This window comes from Tympanuchus pallidicinctus, unplaced genomic scaffold (assembly GCF_026119805.1).
Source record: "Tympanuchus pallidicinctus isolate F22 unplaced genomic scaffold, pur_lepc_1.0 scaffold8, whole genome shotgun sequence".
NCBI classification, from domain to species: domain Eukaryota; kingdom Metazoa; phylum Chordata; class Aves; order Galliformes; family Phasianidae; genus Tympanuchus; species Tympanuchus pallidicinctus.
In genome coordinates this window covers 14,863,474-14,887,673 of record NW_026294802.1, presented here as the reverse complement: position 1 = coordinate 14,887,673, position 24,200 = coordinate 14,863,474, and the positions used below count along the sequence as shown (strand labels likewise).

General features: G+C 46.9%; 1 protein-coding gene across 10 annotated transcripts in view; it reads right to left on the bottom strand.

Moving 5' to 3' along the window:
• Positions 1-1,096: 1,096 nt before the first annotated feature.
• The window catches only part of ZC3H7B (zinc finger CCCH-type containing 7B), a 45,961-nt gene continuing 22,857 nt past the window's right edge, over positions 1,097-24,200 (bottom strand). For 4 of the 10 annotated variants that reach the window (XM_052667935.1, XM_052667933.1, XM_052667936.1 and 1 more), the window contains 13 exons: positions 23,981-24,093; positions 22,976-23,138; positions 22,717-22,878; positions 21,713-21,918; positions 20,557-20,657; positions 19,680-19,861; positions 16,105-16,190; positions 10,536-10,669; positions 9,170-9,275; positions 7,926-8,034; positions 6,521-6,654; positions 5,701-5,864; positions 1,097-5,088 (listed from right to left, as the gene is read on the bottom strand). In XM_052667935.1, the coding sequence (XP_052523895.1) occupies positions 4,896-5,088; positions 5,701-5,864; positions 6,521-6,654; positions 7,926-8,034; positions 9,170-9,275; positions 10,536-10,669; positions 16,105-16,190; positions 19,680-19,861; positions 20,557-20,657; positions 21,713-21,918; positions 22,717-22,878; positions 22,976-23,138; positions 23,981-24,093 (1,853 nt within the window). In that variant the 3' untranslated portion in view covers positions 1,097-4,895. Of the gene's footprint in view, positions 5,089-5,700; positions 5,865-6,520; positions 6,710-7,925; positions 8,035-9,169; positions 9,276-10,535; positions 10,670-16,104; positions 16,191-19,679; positions 19,862-20,556; positions 20,658-21,712; positions 21,919-22,716; positions 22,879-22,975; positions 23,139-23,980; positions 24,094-24,200 lie in introns of those variants that run through there. The other 6 variants (XM_052667932.1, XM_052667940.1, XM_052667931.1 and 3 more) reach the window with 5 other exon arrangements.

The following is a 24,200-nucleotide window of genomic DNA, read 5'->3' as shown; positions in this document are numbered from 1 at the left end:
TCTCTCACCTCTCAAGGAGAAAGTCCCTTCCCTAGCTACTTTCATTCTGCCATCAGACCCAAATCCTTCCAGGCTGACCTCCTGCTCTCCCCTTTGCCTCCACATCTGCTGAAATTCCTGGGAGGGTGAAGCCACCACTCCTTTTCCTGCCTCCTTAAAGTGTAAGTTGCTATTCTTCAGCAAAGAAACACTGGTGAGGAGTTTACAGCTGAATCTCAGGTCTGCCAGGAAAATACTGCAGTTTTTTTTTGTTTTTCTCCCTATGTTTTGTCTGCCTCACAGTTTGACAGTTTCAGTCTCCATTGTACTGGAAAAGTTACACTCACTCTTGCCAGCAGGGTCTCAGTCATCTGTGGAGGCTAAAACAAATGCCTCTCATATTGTATATACCCAGTCGATGCATTTAAAAATGCACCCATTCCATTCTCCCTGCACTCTAATATCGTATTCAGGCCTCTCCTTTGACCAGAAGGCCCTGAGCTGTCATGTTTGCATCCGGGCACATTAGGAAGATCAAGTCTCCCCTCCTGAGGTCTCACTGAGTCCGACCTTCTAGTCACTCTTGGAGTTTGTACAGCAGTAGCAGGGTGCCTCCACGGGACTCCCTTGTCTTTGCCACATCTTCAGTTTTGGCACTTCATCTGCATCGTGTATAGGCAGAGAAAAAAGAAAGTTTTGTTAACAAGTGTCTCCATACTGCTGTTGTCCCCCAGGTATGACCTTCACACAGCATCCCACCAGGGGGAATTTGCACCAACACTTTTCATGGCTTGAGCTGCATGCGGCTCGGGATGGGAACGAGGGCATTTCCTTGGAAAGGTGCACAACTGGCTGATCCAGCTGAACAGAGCAGCCTGCACAGCAGAGCAATCTCTGGATTGAGGTGAACTGCAGAATCTGTTGGTAAACACATGCAATTTTCTACTTGGCAAGATGAGCAGTAGGTTATATGGAAGGAAGGTAAAAAGCACAAACGATGCAACGCCAGAAGTACTCTCCTTGCTTCCCTCCTTACAGCAAGGAAAACTGGAACCTGTGTAAGAAGCCATTGTGGGCTACTTGAAAAAATGCAAATACACACTGTATCAGAAGAGGGTTTAAAGTGCACACTTTTATTTTCTATTACAAAGGCTAAAAGAAGCAAGTTTGTTGTTGTTTTTTAAGAACAAAACCAAAAATGTTGTTAAAACATCTACATTATTATCCTGATACTAGACCTTATGAAAGATACTAAGTTCTTTTTTAATAGTAAAGCGTGGTATTCTTAAATTATATTAATACAAAGACATATTAAAGGACTCGAAATCATTACTACCCAGCTCAGAAGTGCAGCATCCCCTTGCTATCTTTTCCTTTCACTTGCTAAAACCCATTTGTTTTTGACATACAGTTTCATACAAGCAAAATAGGGTATTTGATTTGTTTTTCCTTCTCCCCGTAAAGGTCAGGCTCACAAAAGCATCGCTTACACCTTGACCCTTACCAAAGGATTTGGGAAGAGATTCTCACCAAGTCCTTCAGCATTTAACAAGCTGATCTAAATCAAAGTCTCTATTCCATGTGTGTGATTATTTTACAGGACGTGAGATTTTCTTCTAATGTTATAAATTCAAAGCATTGTTAATAACCCTCGGACTTGGTTCCACGCTGCAAAATGTTCTTCTTCCCTCGGAAGAATGAATAAAAGAGAGAGTTATCAGAGGGTCGTGCGAATGCATTGCTAAAGCAGCCCTACAACTTATCTGTGGGGTTAACTGCTGTGAAGCTGAGAGCACCAAGCATTTCTACTGAAAGCACATCATGTGCTGAAGAAAAACCTCTTGACTCGATAAAGTGAGCCTGGGAAGCCAAGTGTGAAGCTTCCTGCCTTTTACAATGTCCTCTTAGATAATATAAGCAAAGCCTTATTGTGAAAACTTCACTCCCTAATTAGCAGTATAATACCCTTTCACTGAGATGGGACTGTAAGGACATCCTAGGGGGTTTTAAAAGCATGAACAGGTAAACCTGCCCCATCTCAGAATTTATACCTATCTATATAAAACCTCCCCTCTGTTATTTCCCTTTCACTAATCCAAATAAAAGCCTTCATATTTTAAATGGAGATGCTGCGTTTCCTGGCCCGAGTCCTTTTCCTTTACCCTCATTAAAAAGATTCCTTTGATACCACACACATATAATATTATATAGAGCGATATATTTAATACCTGTGTATATATGCTTCATGGGAGGGGTCACATATATACACACTAAAACAAGTCTGGTGACAAAGTACTGCAACACCACAGACCAGGTTATCATATCAGGGAAAACGAAAAGAGATACTCAACGCAACACCCGTGACCGTGGGCCTTCCTCCCCTCACGCATGCTTGGCCTCTCCCCATCCCAGTCCCACTGAGCAGCTCAGCTCCCCATGCAGAGACAGGGAGAGGGGACAATGACCCACTCTGGAACCTAAAACAAGTTACTGTATGAGAAATCACAGCGCAGCGAACGCTTGAGTCACACTAGAGATGCAGATTTGTATTAAAAATAAAAACATATTCCAACATTTCCCAGTCCAGATTAGTTCCTTGGCATCTCTGCCCAGCAGGACAAGATAACCCAGGAGCTGGTGCCTATCACTTCCCCTCCCTTTCTCTATTCATAAAATTGACCAGCACAAGGAGCACCAGCAGAAGATACGATCTGGACAACAAAGAACAGAGAGAACACAGTACCTAAGCTCTCAAAAAATGCCATATCTGATATTGCATTGGTCGTTCTTTTTCTCCATCCGTGCAGATTCTTCTGGCTCTCATCCTTCAGCTCTCACACGGGCAGAGCTGGAAATGGCCACTTCCCACCCCTCCACTCCCTGATCTACCATAAGCCACTCATGTTTCATTGGATGCTACAGTCCAGGCCCCTTTCAGGGCAGATCTCAAGGTGCTGTGCAGCCAAGGAGGGAACCTCCCATGAAAAAATGACCCCCTCTGTGTTTTTACAGGTGAGGAAGCAAACTCAGAGGCACATGTGGCTTATTTGGGGCATATCATACTACTAGAAAGACCCAAGACCAGCATGCAGCACATCCTGCTCCTGGGCCATAACTATCTCAGTGCTGCTAATGCAGCTACCTGGAGGCTGGTTCAGAAAGGTGCCAGCTGTTCCCACAGCATCTCCTGCATATTACTACTGTGTCCCATCTTTTTCAAAGCTGGCAACCCGAAGGATATAGGAGCAGGCAGGGTAAAGCAGGACTCAACAATGCTGAAGCACCATGTGGAACACAGCTAAATTGTATTTGCCATGGATACAGTGCTGTCTACCAGCCCTGAGGGCTCTCAGCTTGCTGTTCTGGGAGTCTGTATACAAAAAAGACATCATCATGAAGGCAGGGAAGGAGAAGCTTTTGTGCTGGAGAAGATGATGCCATCCATGCAAACAAAACTGCAGAGCACAGCTGGATGCAGGAGACATGCGAGGGAAGCTCAGGATAAGACATGTTTACTGCTTACAGGATGGGAGCACCAGAAAGAACAAGGCTGGCATACAGAATGAGGCCTCTCACTGCTGCCACCATGAAAACCAAAAATCCTGGACAGGGGTTCAGCCCTGACAGAGAACCATCAGTGTGCTGAGGTCCAGTGAGTCTGGACTGGACAGTTAGCACTTGTAAATAAGCTTCCAGCTGAATTCCCATCAGCAAAGCATGACCAGTGCCAGGCCCTCCACATTACACCCACGCTGCCTGATGGTGTCCTTCTAATTCAATCCCCATCCAGTTCATAGAATCATTAAGGTGGGCAAACACCACTAAGATCATCTAGTCCAACCATCAACTCATCATCTGCTGGTGCAGTATAAAACCACCAACACATGCCACTTAAAGAGCAAGAAAGGAACCTCACTGCATCCCTCCGGGACACAAGCAGACTGAGAAATACAGACTCCTTTTGATTACAGCCTTCTTCCTGACTGATTGTGCTGTGTGGAGTATAGTGACACACAACAGGTCACAGTCTCCAGTACACCTCCTAGATGACTTTGATGTCTTACTTGCACCAGTCAGACTAGACAAATAACAAACCAAAACCACCCACTCCAAAAACATGTTGCACACTTGAGAAAGACATCTAGTGAGGCATCACCAACTTGTTTCCTGGTTACAGTCAGCCAAAACAGTCTATAGCTTCTTACAATGTAGTTCCCACCATTGTAAAAAGTGTAATTACTTAGCTGCTTTTAGCTGCACTCTTTCTGCTAGATGGCTGTTACCCCCCTCCCTCAGCTGCAGTTGATGCCTCAGCAGAATAAAATCAGTAGGGGTTTAAACCCAGATGTTTTAAGCCACATCTTGTGGCTTTTCTTCCTTGCATCTCAATTCCCAATCCTTCTGGTACTGAATTCCCAAGAAAGCAGGCCAATTGCAACGCTTGCTCTGCAGCGCTGAGAAAAGGAGAACATGAACTTCATGGTCCCCTTTTCAGCAGATGTCTATAGCCCTTTCTCCCAGCTCTGTCTTCCTGACCTCTGCAGCCACAGCCCCAATTGAAGGGCAGGGGATTTATAAGGAGAAATTCTCATTCACATCCTAATACGGCCCGGATCCATTCCTTTAAACGAAGGACAGCGAAAACAAAAAGATGGAGAGAAAGGAGAATTTAGGGGAAATAACAGAGAGAAGATGGACCACAAACTCGGTGAGCATGGCGTTCGCTGGCCAAGGAGAATCAAATTCACGTTTTCATTCACCACTAACAAATCATCATCTCAAAATCTTAGAACGAAAGAAAAGAAAAAGTTCTCTTTGCGAGACACGGATCTCGCTCGCCCTGCTACTGCCTCACTCAGAAAACCCGCCCTGCATTTCTCCAGCCAACAGGCTCCCCCCTCCCCCCCCGGCCCTCACTATACACCATCCCTCAATAGGAAGTTGTATTTCCCAAAGTCGTCGTCCCTGGGGCAGAGCAGCATGTCCTTGCGGGCTTTGGCCAATTTCTGTTTCAGCACCTCCCTGCGGTCTAGCCACTCCGTCAGCTCGTCCTGGCCGTGGGCATAGCGACATTCTTCTCCTTCGGGGCAGGCCTTGCTCTTCTGGAACCTGCCAGCACAAGCAGCACTGTCAGCAGGAATCCCCCACCAGGACAGGGGGTTTGAGCTCTCCGTCTGTGAGACTCCACTGGGGCCCACCAAAACTGGCTGCAGACTCTCCCTGCTAAGGAGGAGGTGATTCTCCTACAACTTGCGTGCAGCCAAAGGAAGACAACTAGAGAAGCTGGACGCAGAAATAACAGCACCTATGAGGAGACTCGGTCAAAAGAATGAAATGGTGTGAGCTAGAGCTGGACCAGAGGGGACAAGAAGAAGCCACCACCCAAGAGAGGAAGTGCCAGGAAATTCTAAAGCAGCCACAAGAGACACAGCCTTCTCTCTAACCAAAATGGCATTTCTAACCATCAGAAGCCTTCTGAAGGCACCTCAAGGCACTGATTCAGAGGGTGTGAGCCATTCAAACAATTTAATAAAGCATCTGGGATTCCCCCAAGAATTAAGCCAAGCAGACTCTGTTTAGCAGACCAAGAGCAGAGCACATTATGGCTACAAAGGGCAGACTTGAAGCTTGCTCTCCTTTTCTGAAGCCGTGTTGGGAAATGTATTTTTACCACTGAGGAGTCGTCACTTCTGGGATCAAACAGAGCCATGTGCACGGTACCTTTCACACAGCTGGAACTCTCCCATAGGGAAGCGATAGCTCCAGCAGCTGGAGTCACTGTCTGAGGTGAAGACCTTCTCCTTGTGCTTCTCTGACTGGATGTGCTGCTGCCATTGCTTCTTGCTGTTGCTGTTCTTCCCGCAGAGCCAGCAGTGGTAGCCCATCTAATGGGTGCAGAAAGGGCAAAAGGCCAGTTAGTGCATCAATATTCACACTCACTGGCCTTCCTTATGTTGGCATCACCTCTCCCAATCTCCCTCCCAAGCATCCTGGATATTTGCCTCACTCTAAGACCTCACACTCTTCCCTGACACATCATCTTCTGGTAATTATGCTGCTGCTGAAGGCAAGCAGAGGAGATGCTGTGAGTCTACCCACAGTTCAAGCTGACTGTGAGGCGTTCAGGCAGCACAAGACCCCTCAGGAGCACAAACTTTTTCCCCAGCCACCATTCCTAGGCTAAGGAGATACATCTGCCTTTGATTTTCTCAGGTCTCTGTGCTCCACACACAGCTCATCTCCAAGGTTCCCCTTCTTTTCTCACAGGCCAGCAGTGGTTTTCCCAGCTTCCCCAGGAGCAGGAATCCTGGGGAGAGGCTGAGCCCATGCGAAACGCCTACTCACTTGAGGATTAACAGAAAAGCTGTCCAAAGCCTTGTTGCCCCAGGTAAATCCCCTCCCACCTCATCTGTGCTGCTCCAAGCTGTCCATTTAACCTACATCAGCACAGGCTCTTTCCCAGAAGAGCAATTCAGCCCCTGCTGGCTTATACCTGGAGCACTGAAGGAGAAGGATGAAGGACAAGAGATTAGCTGTTTACCATGATGTCAGCATAGTCAGTGGGCATCTGGATCTGTTTCTCCCCTTCTCGCGAAGTGAGTGGTGTTCCCTCTCCAGGCTTCCCAGGATTGTGTTTCTTTAGCCACATGTCATAGGTCTGCTGCATATCTAGTACTGCACAAAGGCGACCCGTGAAGTCACTCAGACAACCTCCCGCACCGTGCACAAACTACAAGAAAAGGATGAATGGTGGGGCAACCCTTTCCTCCCCTCTCCAGTGCAGCAACTCCTGCCATCAGAGCTCAGGCCAGCGCTCAGCAGGCTCAGTGTCACCTTCCCAGGTAAGAGCTGTGGGCAGAGGAGCTAAATTTACATCTCCCCAGCCTGTCATGAGAAGCTGTCTTTTACGAGTCAAGGGGCACCCATGACAGCAGGTACATTCAGGAAGGACAGAAGGTGCCCCAAGATCCCCATGGACTTCACCCCATGAGGCGACTCTCCATCAGGTTTGATTCTGCTTGACCCCAGCAGGCGTCTCACTGCAGCCACAGTGAAGGCAGGGGCTGGATTCAGATCCATCCCTTTCCTCTAAGTCTACACTTCATCCTCAGTGCTCAAGGAGGAGGAGAGCCCATAAGCAAGCTGGCCACAGGAAGCACTAGGGAGGGGAGGAAGACCTAATGATAGCCTGCCCCAGAGTTCAAACCCTACCCAGAGGAGTGCAATCCATGTGTCTTGGTGCTTTTGGTTTAAAACCCATTTGGGATGCTGCTGAGAAATTTTGGCTGGAAGATTTGACTGCACATCTGCCTTTTCAAGATCAATTTGTGAGATAGGCCACAGAAAAATAAGAATTTGCAGGTAACAATGTGACCTTCTAAATGCAGTGCATTAGTGATTAGAGATTAGTGATTACCCTCATTTAATGGGTAACTGAAGAACTCAAGGTAATGTGGAATAATTAATGCAAATTGACCCACACTGAAACAATGCTGTTGTTTGAAGATTCACCTTTATGCTCGAACAAACACATCCAGACTGGTCTGATGTGCTTAAAAAAGGCCCACTAACAAAAGCTCTTGAACCACAACAAACAATAGCATTTGACACAGCAGAGAAAGACCCTCCATCCAAGCACAAAAACTGAATGACCGGAAATCCTTCAAGCTTATCAGCAGCTCCCACCAGAGCTAGGTAAGCACCTGAAAAACTGGGCATTGCAAAGAATCTGTTTTTCCCAGCTCGCCATTGGTCTGAACAAACAACGGATGACAGAGAGCTGACAGTCCCTCCACGAGTCCTCTGCTCCCATGGGCACAAAGCTGTGTGGGATTCAGCTGATGTCAGTGCCACTGAAGCTCTTCTGGGGAATTGCCAGGGCAACAACTTGTCAGGAATAAGTCTGAACAGACCCTGCATCCACAGCCCACATTTCCCACACTCACTTTTGTTTTCCTTCATGAAGGTCCACATGTCTCTCTCCTCGGGACTATGGGCGAAGGAGCAGTTACCCACATACTGGCATTTCCTGCCATTTTGTGCATGGATACATAACTGTTAAAAGACAGAGAGCAAAATTTAGCATCTGCGCAAACATTCTTTGCTGGAGGGGAAAATGGACTCAAAAAACAATAAGGGTGCTAAACTGCACACAGGAGAGGTCACAAAACAGGACACATCATGTATCATTAACTGATGCTTCTTTTCCTCAAGCTCTCTATAACATGAAAGGTAAGATCTCCCTATAAACACAGAGGCAGCTCAGTTCAGCACCTGGCCTCTCTCTAAGTGCCCTTCCCACATGCAACTGGCCCTGGGGAAAACAGCAGGGATCAACCTGGACAGACCTAACAATATCTCCTGCTGGTCACACTGCTGGCCCCAAAGGTGACACATTCTCCAGCCATCTCCAAGCAGGCAAAGATAGGCCTATGGCAACCTACTTTCACTGCGTGACTCACAACTCATGGGGGCCTCATCTCCTATTGCAGCAACCATAATAATCTCTTGCTGCCCCTTCCCAGCCTCCAGCAACAGGCTTTCAACTGGAGGGTGCCAAAGGCCTCACCTTCCACCTGGACACGGATACAGGGGATCCCATGGGGCAGCAAGGAGAGGAGCTTTTCCTTTTTAGGGAGAAAGGAAAAGAGAGGGTGAGAGTGATAACTATCTGCCATATTTGGAGCTGGGGGAAGAGGTTGGATATCTGTTGTCTTCCTCATAGCATGAGGCTTTTTAGCTGAGTTCTTAGTTCAGCTTTCAAAACACAATTTGGGCAAATTTCACAACAGACAGCAGTCCAGACACAGCAAAGGCAGGGGTAGGCTTCTCCCCAGTACTCCATCTCACCTCTCACCCACATTGAGAAACCTTGACCTAAGGGAAGCCTTAAACCTCATCTCCAAACCCTGTGCCAACCAGTTCTAGAGATGGTGACTGCATTAACAACAGCAACAGGAACTTGCATACATGTGTAACTGAGCGTTTCAAATGAGTGCTGCTCCTTTTCCTGCTCCACCATTTTTCTGGATGCATCTGAGATCTCGCTGCCTTCAGTCTGTCCTGCTCTCACACCTCAGCCAACATCACGTGCCTGCTTCCCAGACAGGTCTACAACAGAGCATGCCTCAAAGCACTGCACAACGGTGGGAGGAAAGGGGCACTTGGCTGAGCCATTACTGGGGCTTACATCATATTGCTGTGGGAAGTTGCGGATGGAAGGCAGCGGTCGGACAGACACCCACTTCTTCTTCGCTTTGGACATCACCAGCAGAACTCGACGTTCCTTTGTCCAACTAAGGAAGAGAGAATAAATCAGTTGAGGTAAAAGGAAGAGCAAAACAAAGCTTTGTTTTCCTCAGGCATCTCTCGAACATGGAGAGATGACCAGATCCTCCATTTTAGCTTGTCCCTGCCGCTATCTACCTGCTCCTAGATATCATTGGCAGAGGAGTCTGAAGAAGGGTGTTTAGGAGGATTTCTCCCACTGCTCCTTACATGTTTTCTGGGATATATCTTTCTGTATAGCCACAAAAGTTTCCCCCACGTCTTGCGTGGCATCACCATGAATTACTAAACTGCGTTCCACCCTTTGACACAGCCAATTCTTGTGCAACAAGATCTGGAGAAAACATTTAGGAATATTTTCTGCTTGAAAGGTACAGCAGAAATGCAAGTCATTACAAGCACTATCTTATGAACATGAAGTACTAATTCTCGGGCAGCATCAGCAAGTGATCACCAGGAAATACCCTGGGCAAAAGCCTCAGCTCTGTTCAGCAGCTGCACAGAGGTGTTATCTTCCCATTTTAAGAAGTAATCCTTTCCTTCTCACTTCCTCCAGCAACTCCTGCCTCTGTGTCTTTTCCATCAAAGGTCTTAACATTTGCAATAGCATGCTGAACTGTACCTATGTGGCTTGTGTTTTGGGAACTAATGTCCTATAAACCTTTCCATCCTGTGCTGCCAAGTTGCCTGGGTGAGAGGGGCCACAGTTTCCATGGCCCAATGGCCTATTTCCAGCCAATACTCCCTTTCTATCAAACCCAACGGGTTCCATGTAACTCAGGAGGTACAAACAGACAAGACTTATGTCAGAGAAGAGCAACAAAAGCAATGAAAAGGCTAAGGAAACTAATTTAAAAAGAAGTACAACTCCTTGAATAATTGCTAGTAGTGACATGACAGACATCTTCAAACAGCACAGAGTACAAACAAGCGCAGAGCAGAACTATTTTAGTGACCTTGCTAAGGAGTAATGATAGCAGCTGGAGGAAAGGGAATTGCAGGAGCTGGACTGCAAGCACTAAGATTAAGAGTCTGGCTGTGATGCACCATGCACAGTGCTGGCAGCAGGTACAAGCAGTAATAAAGAGAGCTGGAAACTGGAAAACAGCTACCTGCAATGCTCACTATAAAATACCCTGAGGACAAAGAGGCTGCTAGGAAACCTTACAACCTCTTCCAACTATGCCAAATGAAGCCTCAGAGAATGTAAGAGGAGAAATTCCTGCCCTTCAGGAGGGGTGGGGAGAAGAGAAGGTTGCTTTGCTCACCAGTGGCGGGCTTTGGCACTACAGTACTTGAGGTCTTTATCTGGCTCCACCAGCTGTCCATTCCTCCAGCACTGGCCACACACAAATTTCATCTGAAGGTCAAAGGTGCTCGATGTGGGAGCCCGGGGAGAAGCCTGGGGAAGAGAACCAGCACCTCAGGCAAGCAGAGCCAAAACACACCCCCTAAAATGCTACAGTGGCAGCTCCCAGAGCACCCACGTGCCAGAAACTAATTGATTAAAACAGAGACAGCCCAGCTCTCCTTCACCAGAGTTAGCTGGTGGCCACTGAAATACCAGATGGGAGTGAAACTAACGCTGGCTTCAGCATGATTTCCTGCATTTTGACTTCTGGCCAAGAGCACAGCCAGCCTGGCAACTTCCAGCACTGACCAGGCCTGACTGCCAAACCCCTGCAGCGTACCTCCATGTACAGACAAGCTCTGCAAGAGCTGCCCCAGTGCTTAATCCCTGCTTCCCCGCAGGGAGGGCAACCCACATCCTCCTTGCTATGCACAGAGAGAGCTCTATCGCACAGCTTGAGGATCTCCTGGAGAGGAAGCCAGGCTGTGACACAAGGCAGGAGCTGCTTCTGGACCAAGAGGCTCATGTTACACTGGGCATTTGAAACACCAAAGTCGGAGTGGGGTCCTCTTGTTAATACTTTTTAAAGCCATTTCTGGGCAGATTTCCATCCCTCATAGTGCCCTTACTATGAGTTTCACAGGCAGTCAATTACAATCTCTGGATAGAGGTACAACCATAAACACCCACACTTCATATCCTCTCAGCCACTTAGCTTAATTGGCCTTCTACTTGTCATCATCACAAGTGGACGCTTTGGGATTATGACCAACAGATTGTGCAGGAAAAAACCCAACAACCTAAGCAAGTCCCATATCACCACTGTCATGCATTATCTCAGCAAATCTCTGAAAAGTCTTTTAAGCTGTATACCATCACTGATGGACACAATGCTAGTGTCTCCTGTTCATTTCCAAACCAAAGACCAAACCTGACTGCAAGGCAGCAGCTGTGGGCACAGGTACATGGAGCATCCTGGTGATGGAACCAACCATGAAGCACAAAAGTGGCAAATCAGTAAGCAGCTCACTAGCTGCTAACTACACAAGCAGCCCCCACACCTGCCATGCCTTCACTTCTGATCTCGAGCATCTCATAAGGAAGAGAGAGGCAAGCAGCATCCCAAAGGAGCTGGCTTCTGCCAGCAACAGCAGTAGTGTGGATCCTGCATGCATCATCTGGCAAAAGGAAAGCAGCAAATGCAGGGTGGTGCAGAATCAAAGCATCTCTCAGGAAACACTACATAAGCTACTGGTTACCACTCTGCATCTGTCAGACACAGTCTTACAAAGCAGATGTGGCAGACAGAGGCCCTCTGGCTCTGTGAAAAGCTACCCAGAGAGGTAGCCTTTGCCCATGCTGACTGCAAGGCTCTCACTGCTAAAGGACTTCCGGAGAACCACCATCTCTATTGCAAAGCAGTGTTGATTCTGGCCTACTTGCCTGTAAGGTGGCCTCTCTGGTGGCATCTGTGATGTGACTTGTTCATCTGTTGGTCTTCACTGATGCTGGTGACCACCAAGAACACATTAAAGTGGCCAGCTGCAGGATGAACAGGGTTGAGGTCTGGGATATCACAGAAGGCAGTAAGGTGTCTCGCTCTCAAATGTGGCAATTCAACAGTAGTTTTAATCTCCATTTTTCAAAGAAAATTACAGTTTGCCACTGACCCACCATACCTATGGGGCTGAAATAACACAACAGTACTGCTGGAATACTGGCTTTTATCAGCCCAGTGCTATCTGCCATATAATCTATCAGGCAACACATTCTGCAGCACAGTCAGAAAGCTCAACTCAAATCTACTGAACCAGCAAAAGGAAAAACCGAGTGGCTCCAGAAGTCACAATAGATTGAAGAGGGAGAGAACATGTTTCTCAGGTAATTCTGGTGCACTAGGCTGCTTTTTCAGAAATGCATGACGAAATGAAGCCCTATGCATTTCTTCACAGGAGTCTTGCCAACTGCTGGTCACTAATCCAGTGGGCATGTATGCTCCCAGGGGATTAGGAGTAAAACAAAAATCAAAGCTGCTGCTGTTGCCGATACATGATTGTATTTGTAAAGGCAAGACACATACCTGGCAGGCTGCTGATAACCAGCAGCGTGGAAAATAGTATCACATGAGGCTGTAGCAGACTAAGCCAGACAAAAGTGCCTCCGGCTGTGGCACCACCCCTTGTTCTAAAGCCAGACAATATAGTGTTAGCTATGCACTATGGCAACCAAATAAATAAAAGTCTTTGGCACAATAGTTCTCCACTTGAGGATTTGCAAAAAGCAAAGCCCCAGCACTGCCATGCATGTCTCCCAGCTACAGGAAGTCTTTTCAAGTCATAATAAAATGCTATCTGGAGGATCCGTGTGCCCTTGGGGGACAACACAGCAGCCCGGGTTACTCAGTCACCTGAGTGAGCTGTATTTAGGCACAAGTATCCCTTATGACAGCCAGGGATGATCCTTTCATCTCCCTGCTGAAGTTGCTAATTCTGGGGTCAGTTTGCATGGCAGTTCTGCAGCTGGCCAGTGGGGTGAAACAAAACAGCCCACAAGAAACAGAAAAAACGAGGGCTTAAAACCCTCAGCTCCTGGGGTGCACTGGGAGTTGAGGACTCCCAGCTACCTACAACCATCTCTCCTGATGAATGATTGCCTCTTCCATCAGCAGCCACAGGGCTTATTCCAATTGCAGCCTCCATATGAGCTCCCTGCCAAGTGTTCAGCAAGAAGTGTATCATCATATTCCATTTCTTACTAGATCTTCATCACGGCTGCCAGGTGCCTGTATGCTGCCTGCCTTTCTTTTTCACAACTGGATAACCCTCAGCTGCTGTGTCCAACTGGCTGCTGTGACAAAACTGCTGCAAAATCCCTGGGAAGATCATTGCTTCCACTGACCGGAGGGCACCAGGGCAAGCATGGATCACACTGGACGATGGGAAGAAGAGGTCTGCTTTTACAGTAATCCTGGGAAGTTGTCTTTGCCAGGAGGCCAACTTCAAAAGCTGGAAGGACACTGAGAAAACTATGAGTCACATTAGCCTGCTTGAACTGGGGAACATAATAGCAAAAGAAAACATCTCTCAACAGATACATTATTCCTGCCGCCAGGGTCTTCAGCAGCAAGACTGTGTCTCATCCCAGAGCAGAGCACTCTGCCTGAATATGTGCTGATGCCCAAGCCACGGTCTGCTACTGCAAACAGATGTCTGACTGACTTGACTGTCTCCCTACCCTGTGATAAGCTGCCAAGTCCTACAGATAATTGATGGTGCCACTAGTAAGCACATTCTGACTGTACCAACAAGGCTGCTGCTTCACCTCTGAACAAACTGAAGTCTTGGAAGAACTCAGGGTAAATCCAGCTCTGCACCAGGCATGTGTGGGGCACAACCAGACTTTGTATTGACCATCGGTATGAAACACTGCCCATAGAACCCAGAAAATACAGCTCTCTGCCCATCCCCTGATGGCTGTTGTAGCAGGTGCTGGCATTTCTTAGCCTCTGTCCCTGCAAGCCCCAGCAGCCAGAAATGAAACCCTTACTCAGCATGTAGAGCTCACATGCTTCAGTGGACATGCTCTGACCATGCCTTGTGTACAGCTTATTCTAACAGCAGCACCTCCAGTGAATTGTGAACATGATGTTGCAAGGCTTCAAAAATATAGATGCCCATTGATATCATTTTACCCCAACATTATACAGAGAATGACAAGGCAGAGCTTTCTGGAGAACACTGGCAGCTCCATTGCAGGCCGGAAAGAACCAATCACTAGACTTCATTCTCCATGGGGCAGGGACCACGGAGATAAATCTAACTACTGTCACAAACTGCTGCAGATTCATACTTAGTTTCCTCCCCTGTGCAAATGCAGATATCTGTCTCCACCTCTATACCAGGCTAGAAAGAGAACATAGGCAGCTCTGTCTGATGGAACCATTCAGATTTTTCACTTCTCACACAATACAGATGGCAAAAACTTATCTCATACCTTCAGGACCAAACATACAGTTTCCTGACAGGTTAGAACAAGTTACTTAGGCAAGGCAGACAGCTTTGGGAACTAGTGACCTTGGTTACTCTTGACTGCTGCTTCCCATTTCTCAGTCAGCACGGCACCCTCTTCCCCTGTCATTTCAGACCATGACAGCAGAATATGGATGTATGTTGGTGAGCATTTCCTCAAAGATGACTCCATCTCACACAGCATAACCAGTAGACATTTGGGCATGCAGCACACTGAGACCATCACTGCAAGTCACCTGAGTCTTTCCTAGTGGGATAACCCATGCTGAGCACAGCGACTTTTCCCAGCATCAGCACCCTATGGCCTTCAGAATACTTCTGGTGGCTTGTGATGTAGCCAAAAAAAAACTGCTGTACACCATGTGAGTGACTGAGACCTCTGTCCTACAAAACATTTTCTTCCAGGACGCTCAAAAGCTGTATTCAGTAGTACAAGGAGACTCCTGGTGGGAGGTCCCAAACAGAGGTGAATCACCCTTGCCCTGGGAGTAAGGGACAGGCCAAGTAGTGATGGGTTTAGGTCTCCACAAGGAGAAGAAAGCTGTCAGGTGGGAATGAAATGGATTCACAACACATTCTCCATCATTTTGCAGGGGAGAGGATTGTGCCTACCCCTTTGAGAGCTTGCTAGGAGGCACAACATAAATTTCACCAGATTTATCTTTTGAAAGTAACCAAGGAACAGAAAATCACTGTTCTAATGACAGAAAACTGCTGTAGTTCAATCTCAGGGCTAGGAATCAACCTCACTAGGTGGGCTCTGCTCCTGTGCTACAGAACACCTCCTTGAAGGAATGAAAGGGTAAGGTGGCACCACTCATAGCCAGTGAGCTGGAATAAAGTAAACAAAGAGGTGTTCTTTGTTTGAAAGGCCTCTCCAGAGAAATCTCTTGGCTGTGTTTCAAGTGCAGCCAAAAACACCTTTTCCTATACTGAGACTGGTGAAACAAAGCAGAGACAAAGCTCACATTGTCCCCCTGTCAAGGTGCCACCAAGGTCTCTGACCAGCCCCAACAGTACCTAAACCACAAGTTCCACACGCTCCCGTGTTGAGTAACCCCACAGATCATGAGTTGTTTCTTACAGTCCTTCCAGATTGCCATAACATCCCTTGGCCACTAAAGGGCAGCAGGACATCTTTGATCCCCACTCTGTGTGGACAGGACCCCCAAAGTCTCTCAGTTTCACTAGCAAGATGTTGCAAGAAGCACCATTCTGTGTGTTGCCCTCTCTGCTCTGAGGGCTTTTCTCCACCACTGAACTGAGCAGATACCATGCTGATAAACAAGATGCAAAGATCATCACAAGCACTGCAAAACAGAAAGCTCACAGCTGTCCTCCTCCTCTGTGGCCAGCCTGGTTTGCCGGGACCTGCTAGGCACATGGCATAATAGTGGGAGGAAAAGAGAGAAAAAGCACTGGAACAGTTAGGAGCAACAAGCCTGAGATGCACCTTACCATGTTGTTGGTTGGTTTGCTGGCATGTGCCTCCATCTGTTGCCAGTACTTCTTAGATTCCTGCACAATATCTTCATGGGTCATTCCTGGGAACAAGAAGGAGGAGACAGGACTGAGCTACTCCACTATGGCCAACAGAAGAGAGGGAGGGCGGGCTGGCAAGACTTCCAGCACTGGGGCTTAGGAATCCCCTGTGTGGCTAACAGCTCCCAGCAGTCCACCAGGAATGCCAGCAGGTGGGTCGTGAGGGAATCCAACACCACCATAGAACCTGTTCAAAAAACAAGGTAGGGAAGGATCTCTCTCCAGCACTCTCACTCCAACCAGACAAGTGGGAAGAGTTTGGTCTTCTGAGCATAGTCAGATCTGGCATTCTTCTCAGACTGCGCACAAAAAACCTTGACGCTGCCTCCAAGATGCTGATTCTTGACTAGGGATCAAGACCTTGACCAACACCAAATCAACAGATCTACTCAAGGCTCTAAAGATGACATTTTGTTACTGTTGATCTATTAATTCCTGCTAGGATTAGCTAGCCTGCTACATACTTCAAGTTTAGTGTTCATCAATCAATAAGCAAAGAAAAAAGCTGAATTTCAACAGTCCAGCCAAAGTAGAAAGGAAAGATCAAAAGTGCAAAACCAACAAAGAAACAGCTGCTTCTCCTTCAGCAAGAAAGGATCTGCAAGGTTTCAGGAATCACAAAAGCATCAGCCAAGGAGAAGGAGGGTTGGTTAGACTTTATCTAAGGAATTAGCTCCTGGCCAACTCAAGGGTGAAGTAACATCCTCTGTCAGCACCAACCAGATTAGATTGGTGCCGCAATTCTCAGAGAACTAAACATCAAAAGAAAAGTATGGAAGAATAGGAGCTGGCTGGTCAGTGTGAGAACTGGCTCCATTAGAGATCAGCCATGTTATTTAAGTGCTATAAAGACCTAAAATATCTGTCAAAACAAACTGAAGTATCTTATAACTGCTAGTTGAGTGCAACAAGTGGGATGCTGAGGATGGCCTTGGTGTAGTGCTCCCAGCCCAGAGGGCTTACAAAACTGTTTGTTTTGCTTTTACCAACAGCTTCTATTATCAAAGTTTGGTGCTCTGCAGACATGCTATATGGACATGATCTCCAATTTGGGAGTCAGCATGTTCCAGGAGATAAGGGCCAGCAAACACAAGCTTTCATCTCAGCTTAGGTTGTGTGCAACTTGGGTGAGCCACATTACACCTGACCTCAGTTTCCCCATCTGTGATTTCAGCTATCCAAATCCCCGCCAGGCAGTAATACTACTGTTTGTATGGGGTTTGGCCAGGATTAAAGGACTTTCTCCAGGAAGTTTTGCTGAGGCCTCTAAAATGGCAACTGCTGCCTAGCTGGTACTCCCAGATCAGAGCTGTTGTAGATTTTTTCCTTATTAGCCGTAAATCCCAAAAGACACTATGTAGAGTTAGTAAAACTGCAACTCTCTCTCTCTCTCATGTCTAAGTAGTCCAGAGCTGGACACAGCCCTGATCTACACTTTGGGGGCAAAAACTACAAAGCTGGGAAAACCACAGTGAAGAGTTAATTCACTGCACTGGATCTGGCAGAGGAAATGGCCAAAGCAACCTCCATCATCTCCATTCTTCACTCCTGCACTGATCCTCGGCATGAAGAAACAGCAGGACAAAGATATACAGCTCCTGTCAGAAGGCTGAATTTCAAATAACTGCCTTCTCCCACTCCCAGAAATCTGAACTAACTGAACAATATGGTCTAGAAATGTAGTGGTTGGAAAACACCCCCAGATATGAAAGAATGTTTTCTGATACAAAGCATGAACTGTCCCAAAGAGAAACTCCGGGAAGCAAAAGGTGATCAGTAATGCTGATTACTTTTAACACTTCAACATTCTTTTGCAACATCACTAGTGAGCGCAAAGGCTCTGATTTCCAATGACAGAGGAAGATAGCAAGGTATATCTGTGAAGAGCCACACTGAAGAAAGAAGCAGTCCTTGCCCACCCACATTTTCAAATCATGGGAACCTTCACTCTGTAAGTGCCATCCATTTCCCCATGAACAAAGCCACATGTTCTGTAAGAGCTCAAATGGCTGTGAAATGCAACAGCCTACTGGTTTCAAATGCAGGCTGCTACGAACAATGGATGCTCCCTTCCTATTTTTGCAGAGCACTTGGAGCCTAAATCAAGCTCTCTGCTCCAAGGCTAAGGCCTTCTCAGAGACTGGTGACAACCACTGTTCATCTGTTGCCTTAACAAGGATTGTATTTTAGAGAGGTAATAATCTACCACTGTAGAACAGGCTCATATCCACTTCTCTGCAGAAATATCAAAAAGATTCTGGCTGTCCTGTTGTTGGAAAAGACAAGAACAAGCACAAGACTTACTGACCACTTCTGCAGCTAAACTCTTGGTTTTATCTCCTCAGCTTCTCTTTTGAAAGTGACTCCTTCAAGAAAAGGATGCAAAAAGCAAAAACCAATCAATTTCTTCTACAGGCAGAAGAGGAAGGAAGAAGGAAAGAGAGAGCAAAGAGACTTCTGAAAATAAAAAATAAAAATGAGGTGAGGTAAAAGAGCAGGATGCTTGAATACTAGAGTGCTCAGAGTACTACACACAGTATCATGAGCATTTAGTGGAGTAATCCTGCATATGATTCACAAGCAGCACATCATCTTAGAAACTCTAGTGTTTAAATTTTTTTTTTTCCTGTGGCCATGAGTAAGTGAAGACAGCTGGGCAAAATGGAGATGGCATTTGCCACAGTATGCTGCTTGTTCTCCACTGTCCTTCATGAGCCAAGTCAAGGCTAAGGACTGCGTGAGCAATAGTGACAGAGAGTTGAACAGTAAACTGAGTTAGTTGCCTCCAATTACATCAAAGAATGGTAAAGAAAATTCAAAACATGTTTCCTCTCTAAAGCATTCCCATTACCAGGCTGGATTCTGCACTAAACAAGACCCTGTGGCGAAAAAACATCCAGGCAACTCTGTGGGTGGACCAACATCTACTCAGTTAACAGGAGAGCAGCAAGAAAAACCCTCCAGCATCGTCAGGGAGGAGTGAAAATGCCAGATGTGGCCATGTAAATGTATGAGTGATCTGAACATAATTCCTGTAGTAGCCTCTTCAGACGTACATCATCAAAGCCTTTCTGGGAAACACCAAGAATCTTATCACTTCACACCGTTGGTGAATTTGTTCAGAGAAATTAGAGATGTGCCAGATGTTTATTCCAAGTCCCAACTGCTATTTAGGATCTTCATCAAAACACCTTTGAAGATTCAATTCTACCTAACAATCATTTCAACTTATATAGCTGGTCCCAAAGGAAAAGCTCCCTGGTCTGCAGTTTACAATAGCTCCTGTAAAGGGACAAGGGCCAAATAATCTCACAGAACACCTTGGCACTATTTTCTGTGTCTCTTGAGGAGAGAGATTAAGCATAGGCACAAGTGAGCAACAACTTCTCAGCACTTCCATATCACCTCCTTCCCTTCTTAACTGGCTCCAGGCACATGCTAGAAGAAACTAAGTTGTACACATCACCAGTCCTGCACCAAGCCACACTCACCTGAATACTGCTGCAGCAGCCAGACCTTGAGCTCAATGAAACTATGAGCAAAGTGGCAGCTATCCTCACGCAGGCAGCCGTAGCGCACCTCGTGCCGGCACACATCAAACTGAAAGTGTTCCTGGAACTGTCGGATCTTGGAATATTTCAGGGATGTGGAACGTACGATGTGGACCAGACACCTACAGCCAGGCCAGAGAAACGTGAGTCATCAGAGCACCAATTCCCCTCCCGCTCCTCCTTACATCTGGTTTTCGTACATTTGACTGAACAGGCAAAGGACACAGAAGATCAGCTCTAGGAGATCAGGAGATGCGAACTGTAGGAAAACACCTAGGAACCAAGTTGCTGCCCTCTCAGTCAGTCTCAACTCTAGGCAGATATTTGCAACCTCCTCAGCCCATGGGTGATGAGTTCAAATTCAAAAATTCACTTCAAAAACATGCTGCAAATATACAAACTCCTCCGGCTCAACAAAGTTCCTCAGCCTGCCATGAGCCAGAAGGGGTTGTATTACTGAGTACTTGATATGCTTCTTATACTTGTTTTCCTAAACATTCATTATCAGCCAGTCAGAGGCAGGATCCTGAGCTAAAGGATCTTTGGCTTGACCTTTATGTAAAGGCCTAACTCAAAAGACAAATTAAGTCAATGGAAGTCTCAGGTTGACTTCAAAAGGGCTTTGCTCATGCTTCAAATCCCTTAGCATCAGCAGCAAACACGGAGGGAGAAGCATGTAGCACTACTGACCATACTTTGAGCTGGCCTACGATTGGAACCCATCGGGAACAAAGAAAGAAAGAGACCATGGGGTTGGCGTTCAACTGGTTGGACATCTGAGAGATTGTTCCCATCAGTGCAACCAACATTCACTCACTTGTTGTCGTGGAAACTGTGTTTGGCAGAGAGGTTGGAGCAGACAGATGGTGTGTCCTTGGTCCCTTTGCTGATAATCCGGGGTTTGCTGTCAAAGCAAATCTGAGAAGAGAAGAATTAGCATGCTGGGAGAACCTTATAGAGAAGTAAACCAGAACCACTTGGAAGAGGAAGAAGAACCAGAGCCAGCCTATTCTAATGTTCTAACTTTGAACAAGCCTGGTGAAAACTTCATGGTAGGACATTAGAATAAAGTAAGCAAACTTTTGGAAAAGCTTCAGGACAACATTTTTGGCTTATTTTCCACAGTATTTTCCACTGTGGTTGGAAACATTTTGGTCAGAGCCACATATTCTTTTCCAGTTGGACAACAGAGCAAGAACAAGGAGGAAATGAGGAGAAATAGAAGGGAAAAAAAATAAAATAAAATCACACAACAGTTACAGCTAAGAACATGTTTCTTCACATATTACAATGACAACTCAGAGAACTCTATGTTGCAGTGCATCAAAGGGGTAAGAGCTAATTTCTAACCGACCAAGGCAGTCGCTCAATACAGACATCAACTCTTTGAAAGGGTAGATAATAGCAGGACAAAGGTAAATGGTTTTAAGTTGAGGGAGGGAAGATTTGGGTTGGATGTCAGGGGGAAGTTCTTCACTATGAGAGTGGTGAGGTGCTGGAACAGGCTGCCTAGAGAGGCTGTGGATGCCCTGTCCATCCCTGGAGGTATTTGAGGCCAGACTGGATGGGGCCCTGGGCAACCCGGTCTAGTATGAAATGGGGAGGTTGGTGGCCCTGCCTATGGCAGGGGGGTTGGAGATTCATGATCCTTGAGGTCCTTTTCCATTTTGCAATTCTGTGACATTCAGTGGAAAGTTGCTGCATTGTGGGATTCTGATTTTTAAAACAGATGGATCCAAATTACACTTCAAAACAACACCTCAAGACAGTGGAAGAGGAATGTGGTCCCCGGTGGCTGTGAGCACCTCAGGCAGCTTGATGGGTGAGGAAAACTACCTCACCCTCATCCTACATGGCTGCATCCATTGCTCACTGCCTTTCTGCGTACAGGGCACTGGCTGGGACGTATCAATGGTCCTGATCCACACAGAGGAGAAGCTGAAGGGGCCCACTCTCCCCCACCAGCTCTGTACCTCACAGAGGAAGGTGAAGATGCCTTGATGTTCCTTCAGGAGCTTGGCAATGGTAAGGTTGCTCTGCTTGATCCCACCTAGTGGGTCAAAGAGGAGGTCACGGTTGAGAGTCCCCTTCCTCTCCTCCGTCCACACGTCGATCTCTTCCTGGTGGTACGCGAAGGTGCAGTTATCCCCGTACTTACAGTCCTGCTTGTTAAGCATATCTACAAAGCAACAAACAGCACACACCACCACACAGGGAGGGCGGCCCAGTCAGAAACTAAGCTCTCTTTTGTCTCCTCCCACTGCCCACACCTCACAAGGAGCTGAAAGCAAGAAAACACAGAGTTAAAGAAAAGACATCTCCCTCCAAGTTTGCTTACCCCGAGGCATTCAGAAAAGTTAATGCAAACTTCTAAGTAGTGACAATCTCAAGAAGATCTCAAGAAGATCACAATCTGCTGTGGAAACTGGAGACCTGCTATAATGCTATGCTTGGTTAAGGACACACTGAAATTTAACTGACCCCTTTTAAAGCCAAACCAGATGAAGTTCTCCTAGCAGCCCACCACTGAGGAGCTCCACTATGGAGCTCTCTCCCCCACTTCATTGGGTGCTTTCCAATGACACAGCCTCAGGGACCATTCCAGTCACATTAAATGTGACCCAAGGGAGGGGTTAGAGCAAAGGAGCCTTCCCCCAGGCCAAGCCATGTGGCTGCTAGGTAGGTTCCCAGCAAAGCCTGCATTAGGGTAGCTCCAAGCCCTTGGCTGTGCACAGAGCCACACTATGCCTTTGCAACTCTTTTCCTGCTCCACCACTTTCTTCACTGCCCATTCTCCACAGCATGGGAGTTCATCTTCTTTGACTGCACTGGACCTTACAGGCTGTGGGCTACTGATGGGACAGGAAGACCCCAGGGACAGCAGGCAAGACCAATAGGAAGTCATTTTCCAGACCCCCTGGCCCACACCTTACAACCCCTTCCCAGCCACCAACATCTCTATCCTCCCCCAGATCACCTTTGCACAGGTAATATGATCCTACAAAGTTGGTTTTGGTTGGGCGAGGACGGATCCTCTTCCAAGTCTTGTCTTCTGAGTTCTTCAGCCGGCCCAGCAGGATGTCTCGCTTGCATTTGTGCTCCAAGCCTTCTCGATAAGTGTAATCACCAGCCTTGGGCCCTGCAGCAGTGACATCCATCAGCCTCTGTCCATTAGCCAGGAGAAAGGCAAAGCTTTATCATGGCCAATGCTGTGGGTGACAGAGGAAACACATCACCTGTTTTAGGGTAGCAGATGTGACAGGCTTGTTTGAAGACATGGGTGGATGCCAGAGGGTTCTTCACCAGCAAGGCTGTGTTGGGTATTACTGGTTCTGGCTGGGACAGCAGGTGCTCGGTGACTTTGGGCACAGCTGGGTGACTCACTCCTCCAAGGCTGACCTGTACAAAAACACACACACTTCTCTTCTAAGCTTTGCAGCCGTATGGCCAAGAGAACTCTTGTAACCTCACACCTCACTCCAGTCACTCAAAAAACTTCTTCATCTTCTTCCTCATCAAAACATTCAATTCTGAAATGACATTTCCTGAAAAGCTGCATGCAACTTTTTCAAAAATAACGCAGCGCGATATGATCACCTCAGGGACAGATCTCTTTCTCCCTTGGTAAGGGGCACCAGTTTTCTACCATGAGACAGAACAGAATGTCCACTCATTCTCATTCCATCCATTACAACCAACTCTCAAATCAACCCCACCGCTACCTGGAAAAAAAAAAAAAAGGATCCACTTATCAGTGAGTCTTTGGAATTAATCTGAGGGCAAAGATTTTGTTCTATAGCTATGTAACAGGCACAGCAGGTGAACAGGAATCTAAGAAGAACAATTTGCATTCCAAATTTGCTAACCATTGACACCCTTTTCACCCAGGACTGGAGACATTGGATAGGAACAGAGCAACCAGGAAAAGTTGTCTGACAGGGGAAAGAGGAGTAAAGAACTACACTGCTCTTAAGAAAGCCTGGATTACTCTGATCCATAGTTAAGAGGCAAGATACATTAGCACACTGGCCTCCTTGATCCCCCGTTGATCCTACAACCTAGGTCACACCAAGTTTACTTTGGCAATATGCAGAACTGCAGATAAAAACAAAGGCAGAACAAATGTCTTCCTCCTGACTCTGGGAAAATCCTTCCCTGCCTTGTCACAAGGTGGGAGGAAATGCTCACTGGGGCAGGTTAAAAAGAGGGGCCCAAATTACCTACTTCACCCACGTCACTACTACCTTGGCTCCAGAGCACCTTGGGACATCAGCATGGGGGAGCGGCTCACTCACCACGGGGGATGGTTTTTGGTTGCCAGGTGGATGTCGCAGTTCCTGAGGGTTGGTTTCTTCTGGGCCAAAGAAGGGAGAAAAAACAAAACCATTTCACTTTCAGAGGTAGTTCTGCTCACAGAAAGACAAACACATGCCAGCAAAATCACTTTGCTTTATTCGTAAC